Source organism: Ornithorhynchus anatinus, chromosome 3 (genome assembly GCF_004115215.2).
Source record: "Ornithorhynchus anatinus isolate Pmale09 chromosome 3, mOrnAna1.pri.v4, whole genome shotgun sequence".
Taxonomy (NCBI): domain Eukaryota; kingdom Metazoa; phylum Chordata; class Mammalia; order Monotremata; family Ornithorhynchidae; genus Ornithorhynchus; species Ornithorhynchus anatinus.
In genome coordinates, this window is record NC_041730.1 from 32,750,895 (window position 1) to 32,759,177 (window position 8,283).

At 49.8% G+C, this 8,283-nt stretch overlaps 1 protein-coding gene across 1 annotated transcript; it reads left to right on the plus strand.

The window, feature by feature from the left end:
• Positions 1-1,125: 1,125 nt before the first annotated feature.
• FGF4 (fibroblast growth factor 4) lies at positions 1,126-7,513 on the plus strand. The gene is made up of 3 exons (XM_001506693.3): positions 1,126-1,455; positions 4,183-4,286; positions 5,446-7,513. Exons 1-3 carry the CDS (start codon positions 1,158-1,160, stop codon positions 5,620-5,622), a joined length of 579 nt encoding a protein of 192 aa, XP_001506743.1. The 5' UTR covers positions 1,126-1,157; the 3' UTR covers positions 5,623-7,513.
• Positions 7,514-8,283: the final 770 nt, after the last annotated feature.

The following is an 8,283-nucleotide window of genomic DNA, read 5'->3' on the forward strand; positions in this document are numbered from 1 at the left end:
GGTGATGGCTGATGCGAGGAGAAGCTTTGAAGGGGTCTCATTGGGGTCCCTGGCCCCGGGATGTCCTTCTTTGGAGATGCTAACCTCCGGCTCCATCACAAGGACCACTTCGCCCTTCCCTCTCCGCCTTCAGGCTGTCCCGCCCAGTTCCCAGTCCGAGGCCTCATGCCGAGGCACAGTGATTTATGGGGTTTTTTTTTTTTGCAAGTGCTTTCATTTTTCATTTCTTAACCTCCCATGCAAAAACCATGTTGGCTTTTAATGAAGGGAATTTTTTTGCACCCAGCAAACTGTAAACCGTGTCGCTTGGAGACAGCAAAAGCCGAAATTCCACAGATTGCCACAAAGTGGGACATTGTGTCGGAGAGGCGTTGGGCATTCTTTGATTCTGGGTCCTGTATTAGCATTTGTAAGAGCTAAAACAGGGGGGTAAAGGAGAGAGAGAGAGAGAGAGAGAGAGAGAATTTACACAAGTGTCCCGAGAGTATGCAAAATGTGACTTTTCCTTGGGGTTTTTTTGCCTGCTTGTTTCAGTTGGGCTTTCCTACGAGTTTCGAGGTGGGAAAGAAATCCCAAATAACGTCGCTCCTCTCTCTGTTTGTGTCTTTTGCCCTCTCTGCCCGTCTTCCTCTTTCTCAAGATCCGACTGGAGATTGGGGAGCATCTAGGGGTGATAATTTGACTTCTGGATTGCACGCTGCCTCCAGCAGTAGGTGATGATGTAATAGGTACCAGGCAGATATAAATATCGTGGTCAGGGGTTAGGGGCTATGGCTGAGCTATTGGAGAAGAGCGCCACTTCACACAAGTCTTCTGTAGTTGAGATCAAGTTCGTATCTACTCCCACTGAATCGATTGTCTGTCTGTCTGTCTGTCTGTCTGTCTGTCGGCTGTCTCTCCCCCTCTGCTCCCCGCAGCCCTGTTAGGACCACCCCACAGCTCCTTGGGGATCTGAGAGCACAGACGGGCTTAGCTGCTTTTGGGGATCTCATCTCCCCTCCACCCTCCACCCCCCGCCCTTCTCCTTTTCTCCTTCCTCGCCTTTCTCTCGTCTAAGTATAAAGTCAAGCCCGAGCCCCGGGCAGAGTAGGGCGGGTATTTTTAGAGTAATTGACTCCCTCGAGCTAAACCACGTGTGTGTCACCCGTGCGGCTCGGATGCCTCTTCCCTCGGCCTTGCTCCCCGCGCTGCTGCTGGGGCTGCTGTCGCCGTGGCCCGGGCGCGGGGCCCCGCTGCCCGCTCCGCACAACGATACGTTGGAGAGGCGCTGGGAGACCCTCTTCTCCCGCTCCATGGCCCGGCTCCCCGGGGACAGGAAGGACCAGAGCCGCGATGGGGACTATCTGCTGGGCATCAAGCGGCTGCGGCGTCTCTACTGCAACGTGGGCATCGGGTTTCACATCCAGGTCCTCCCCGACGGCAGGATCTTCGGCGTCCACAACGAGAACCGCTACAGTAAGTCCCGGGGAGGATGCGGGCGAAGCTCCGGAGGCTCCGCCGGGCTCGTGTGTGTCTGTCTGTGTGGGTCTCTCTGTGTGTGTTTGGGGGAGGAGGGGAGGCAGGAGCTCTCCCCAGCTGGGGGAAGGGACACTGGGGGTCGGGGGTCTGCCCGGATGGGGCGGGGGTGAAGGGGAGAGGAGGCGGTGGAAATAACAGTAGTAATAATAGTGATGGTATTCGTTAAGCGCCTACTATGCGCCAAGCACTGTTCTAAGCGCGTTGTTAAGCGCTTACTATGTGCCGAGCACTGTTCCAAGCGCCGGGGTAGATACAAGGTCAGCAGGTTGTCCCACGTGGGGCTCACAGTCTTCATCCCCATTTTCCAGATGAGGGAACCGAGGCCCAGAGAAGCGAAGTGACTTGCCCAAAGCCACCCAGCTGACAAGTGGCGGAGCCGGGATTAGAACCCCCGGTTAGACGGTGAGCCCGTCACTGGGCAGGAATTGTCTCTATCTGTTGCCCAATTGTCCATTCCAAGCGCTTAGTACAGGGATCTGCACATAGTAAGCGCTCAATAAATAATAATAATAATGTTGGTATTTGTTAAGCGCTTACTATGTGCAGAGCACTGTTATAAGCGCTGCGCTGGGGTAGATTTACAGGGTAGTCGGGTTGTCCCACGTGAGGCTGCACGCCCATTTATAACCCCCATTTTACAGATGAGGTAACTGAGGCCCAGAGAAGTTAAGTGACTTGCCCACAGTCACACAGCTGACAAGTGGCAGAGCGGGGATTCGAACCCATGACTTCTGGCTCCCAAGCCCGGGCTCTTTCCACTGAGCCACGCTGCTGCTGGAAACCGGACAGGGGCACAGTCCCGGTCCGGGCTGGGTTCCCCGGGCCACCTGGCAGGGAAGCCAGGAATCCCCCCGCCCCGAGCCAGCCCACCTTGGCCGAGGGTCCCGCTGCTGGCCGGGGCTAGGAGGGGGGTCCCGAGATCGGGGGGATAGGGGAGGCCCGGGGAGGGAGGGGAAAGGCGGAGGACGAGAGGGTGGCCCAACTCACCGCATAGTAAGGGCGAGGGGGACTGATGATGATGATGGCACTTGTTAAGCGCTTACTATGTGCAAAGCACTGTTCTAAGCGCTGGGGAGGATACAAGGTGATGAGGTTGTCCCACTTGGGGTTCACAGTCTTAATCTGCATTTTACAGATGGGGTAACTGAGGCACGGAGAAGTTAAGTGACTTGCTCAAAGTCACACAGCTGACAAGTGGCTGAGTCGGGATTTGAACCCATGACCTCTGACTCCCAAGCCGGGGCTCTTTCCACTGAGCCACGCTGCTTCGGGACGGCCCGACAGACCTGGGAGTTTTCCGGAGGGAGCCTGAGGTTTGGCTGGCCCGGAAAAAGGATCTTCCCGCTCGCCCTGCCCGTGGCCCACCGGCCCCAGCCCCCTCCCTCGCCCTGGACGATCCCTCCTCTCCTCTCCCCTCCCCTCCCGCACCCTTTGCCGACAGGACCTCAGGAGGGATTTCTTTGGCAGTTTTTAACTCTCCCAAGTCGGGACACCAAGCACTGCCCAGGCGATCGGAGGGCAGAGAGAGTGGCGATGTTTTTTCTTGCACGAGAAGCAGCGCGGCTTAGTGGCAAGAGCCCGGGCTTGGGGATCAGAGGGCGTGGGTTCTAATCCCGCCTCTGCCACTTGGCCGCTGGGTGACATTGGGCAAGTCACTTCACTTCTCTGGGCCTCTCAGTTCCCTCATCTGGAAAAGGGGGATTAGGATTGTGTGCCCCACGTGGGACAACCTGATGACCTTTTATCTACCCCAGCGCTTAAGAACAGGGCTTGGCACATAGTAAGCGCTTCACAAATACCGTTATTATTATTATTATTATTGCTGTCGGGAAGAATTGGGCGCTCGGGTCGTCTCCGCATCTTAATAAATACCATGATTACTATTATTATTATTATATTATTATTATCTGGACGCCCTGCTCCCTTCCGAGTGGGCACCCCGCTAGGCCACCGGATCTCTCCGGCTCGGTCCCTTGGGATTCCTGGGGGGGAATGGGAGCTGGCCGGGAAACCCTGCCGCGGGGACGGACGGACGGCTCCCGAACGGTGCATCTGTTAGTGACTTAACCCCGTGGCCTCCTGGCTCACTCTGATCCCCACCCTGCAACTGCAACAATAGGATTTAAGAGGTAGAGGCTGCTCGCTGACACATGCCGCATTTCCCACCAAATTTATGGCTGCTTATTTTAACCGCAGCCGCACTCCCAAAAGTGGAGGTGTCCCCTCCTCCCTGCCTCCCCCTCCTCTTCCATCCCTCCCAGGGCGGCTAATGTCCAAGTTCACACCGAATCTTAGTTTGGGACCGTGGGTCTCCTCTCACCAGGGAGCTTTTCCTTCCTGGCCCTAACCCTCCAAATGAAAACAAAACAAAACGAGAAAACCAATGAGATTTTAAGCCCCCAATTGGGGGCCGGGGGGTGGCAGGGGTTCAAGGGTTCGAGGAGGGAACCGGGTTGCTGGAAGCAGAGGGGGTTAGGGATCAGGCGGCAAGGCCACTCTCTGACAGACACTGGGATTGGGATCCTCCTCCCAGGGACTTTGTGGGCCACAAAGACCTGAACGAAGACGGGATGGGATGTGGCTCCCTCCCCCTCTCTGAGAGGATGAATCGGAAGAAATTCAACCACCCCCCGTGTCCCCCCTTCCTTCCCATCCCCCTTTCAGGCCTGCTTGAAATCTCGCCGGTGGAGAGGGGTGTGGTGACGCTGTTTGGGATGAAAAGCCAGCTCTTCGTGGCCATGAACAGCAAGGGCAAGCTCTATGCATCCGTAAGTAGTGGGCACGGCGCCTCGGGCCCAGGGGTTCTGGGTTCCAGGGGCCATTGGAGAAGGAGCTTCAGCCACCCCGGGAAGCCTGGCAATTCCCCGAGCACCGAGGTGGCAGGGGTTTGGGGGGGGGGGGGATGAGGGAGAGGGTGTGTGGAGGGGGACGCTCCCAGCGACTCTGCAGCCTTTGATGTGGAAGCCAAACTAGGCATTGCCAGCCTCCACACGTCTACCTCGGTGTGAAACAAAGGCCCTGAATCAAGGACCACCCACATTGTAAATTATCTGCACACACACACACAACAACTGCACACTCACGACCTTCTCCACTGAGGGGTCACTATCCTCCCCTCCCATCACCCCTCCTGCCTTCTGGCTTCTGCCAGGTAGCTGAAGGGCCTAGCTGTCTCCTAGGCTTGGCTGTCTCTTCTGGGCTTGGGAAAGGATGGTGAGGGCAGGTAAGGTAGTCAGTCGGGGGATGGAGCAGCTGCCCCCTGGCAGACGTGCCCTTCCTGGCAGGGAGGAAGCAGCAGGTTTGGCTCTCATTGTTCCCACTAGAGGATGGTGAGGATGTGACCCTCCTGCTTGGCTCAAGGTCCTTGACTTGCCTCCTTGAGCAGCTAGCCCATCTCCTCTGCCCCTTTGGCCCTGGAGCTGCAGAGGGGATGCTGCAAGAGTCAAGGCTGCCCCTCTCCCTCCTTCCTCTCCCCCCCCCCCGCCAGGACCAGGAAGGGGTGGGGGAGATGTGGGAGGGAACTGATAACTGAGCAGTGGTAGATTCAGCTGCTGGAGGAGCAGAAAGGATGGTTGGGGCCGCGGGGTGAGAACAAATGAAGGAAGGATGGTATCCTAGGGCTTGAGAAATTCCTCCGGGGGGGCGGGGGAGAGGAGAGAGGGAGAAGGAGGGAAGGTGGGTGAGTCCCCTGGATCCTTCCTGCTCTCCTGCCTCATGCTGAAATAAGGTAGAGGAAGCCAGCCCCATAGAAGGTGTCTGCACCTCCTAGAAAGAAGGTGTCCCACCCTCTCTACTCCAGGACCCCTTAGGTGGGGTCTTAGGGGCAGAGCCAATTCTGGGGGGGTTGGGGGAAGGGAACAGCTGTTGACTTGAAGAGCAAAGGGGGGCTTCAGATTAAAGGCAATCTCTTCCTAACTCCCCTCCTAGATCTACTTCAACGATGAGTGCAAGTTCAAAGAAATCCTCTTGCCCAACAACTACAACGCTTATGAGTCCAGAAGCTACCCGGGGATGTACATCGCCCTGAGCAAAAATGGAAAAACCAAAAAAGGAAATAAAGTGTCTCCCACAATGACAGTCACCCATTTCCTTCCCAGGATTTGACCCACCCAGGACCTTACCTCAGCCTAGGGAGACCCTGTGGGAGAGGGGAGAAATTGGACAGGGAGAAGGGAGACTTGGTGCACTTTCAATGGAGAGTTTTATGAAACAGTAGATGTAACATATTTAAATTAATTATTTAAATCTGTATATATTGCCATGAAATTATTTATAGGTTTTTTTGATGAGGTTTTTTTTTCAAAACAGAAAAAACAAACCGTACTTAATGGTGCAACAGTAGAGAACTTCTGCCTTTCAATTTATTTAACTTTTTTAAGTTATCAAAGGTGTGCTGCTATTCCATGTTTTAAAATCAGTGGAAATGGATTCCTATATCATGTTTTGCACTGTTTTGATGTTGTACAGTGTTGTCAGTGTGTATATGTATTTGTTTGTAAAAACAGATAAGGTCTTAGGTTTGAAAATGAACTCTTGTATGAGAGCCTTTATCGGTTCCGATGCTCTAGCTTGTAGCACCCTACAATGTCTGACCTCCTTTGTGCAGTGTTGCTATTTAATTGAAACGGGATCGGTTTACTTCTGGTACAGAAAGTGCAGGGTTGAAGTCCTACCCCACCAATCTGTTTTTAGATCTGCCAAGCCTGAACTCTGAACTTTCCTGCAGTCAATCTTAGAAGATATACCAGGCATAGAGACCCTTAAGCAACCTATATAAACTCTGTTTCCCGTTTTTTTAGATAAGTTTAAAAATTATAGCCGATGTACTTCATGGCTATTAGAGAAAAGACACATTAGACAAAATTACTGGGCAGATATGGTCTAAAGGTTTGTCAGAAAATAATGATTAGAAAAAAAGAAACTCTTTTGTCACCCCACTGGAATGCTAGGAAATGTAAAGTGCAAATATTCATTTTTTAAAAAAAAAGAATCGATGTTGTTGATCTCCAGTAAATTCTAAATATAATTCATAAATCAATGTGATTTTTCAAGAGACTCTAGTATATATCCAGGTAATCGAAATTTCCTTTACGTGTGTGTCTGTGCATTTATTCAAGAAATGCAGTGTTTGGGAGGAGAAATATGCTGCTCTTTTCTATGTCTCATTCCCTGGCAAAGTTGATTAATTTCTACCTCACTAATTCTTAAAGCCAATCTCCTAACAAAATCTGCATCAAAACAACACACTTTTTTATTTCTGTTCAGAGATACAATTCCAGGCACAGGAATTTGCAATCCCAAATTTCTGGTTTTCCATATGTAGCCACAAAGTATTCCAGATAGAGTAGGTTGCATCCCATTTGAGCCTCGTCACGTTTGAGCTATCTTTACCCAGTGCTTTACTTTTAGTAAGGATAATCATGGTGAAAATATTTGCAGACAGCTGTTAGAGTGCACTATATGGTCATCAAGTAACCCTATATTTTTCTTTATATATTTTGCAAATGTAACCCCTGTCACTACAGCAAAGAAGAGACAGGTTTGGTAATGATTTTTTTAAAGTTACAAAGAGATGACAAATGTTTTATTGTAATTGAGAGGTTTCTAAAGTTTATATAAAATGACCTTAGGTCGTCATCAGAAATGACTGAAACGTTTAGTAAATACTTCTAATACTCTTCTAGGATGTTCGCATCTCCCAAATTAACTTTATGGTCACTCACATATAGAAAAGCTATGGAAATTCTGAGTTGGGCTTTTGCTTTTTTTTACATTCCTTTTTTTTGAAAGTCTTTGTTCAAATCCAATCACAAATCTAGTTGCATATACTGTACTTAGCTGTGGCCTAGAAGAATAAAGCTAATCACCAAAGTCCATCAAAATCAGTATAGTGCCAGAACAGTTCTTGAACTGTAGCTTATGCAATACAATGGAAACAAATATACCCCAAAACTAGCAAATGTCAAAGATGGTGCTTGAAGATTTCAGTGCTGTTTGGGGATGGGGGAAGGGAGGGGGTGTATACTTTCATGTAATTTTTGTGAGAATAATCACCTGTGTAATGATGAAACATTCTCTAGTAAAGGTATAAAATTCCAGGTCTCAAAACAATCATTTATCGAAAGTACAGATGTGCTCTGTTACTTTTGGTCATTTACACATACTGTTGAGAGAAATGTCCTATGTGTTTAGAGCTACTACTATATCCTTAAAATAGTCTTGTTAATAGCCTTTCTTGATGTTATGGGTATTTGAGTTTTCAATATTTACCAGAATCTGTCTGTAGTTTTATACAGGTGCTGTTCAATATTGTGGTGTATGTGCTGTGCACATTTAAATGCATAATAAATGATCCATGTTTATACTGTAAAATCTCTGGACCTGATGTAAATACTTGGAAAAAGGTATTAACATTCTGTAAAAAGACAGAATATGATTCCCTCCCCCTACCTTAAGCCACATTTCCAGTACAGTCCTTGAACCTGCTGCTCATGTTACCGTCTTGGAGGCAATTTCTAGACAACTATCCATGTTTTTGTGTTCATGAATGCAAACCCTAGGAATGCAAATCTTTGTAGGTAGAAGTGTGTGTATGGAAAGGTCCTAGATTTTGTGGATGTGTTTTTTAATACTCAGAGGCGTACATGTTAAATATGTTCAGTTCATGTTCATTTCTGTCAGTGCGTCTCTAAATATGGACAAAAGCAGTAAGTATTCATGTTGTTGTGAACCCTAGCAAGTAAGAAAAAGCATTTTGACTAAGGG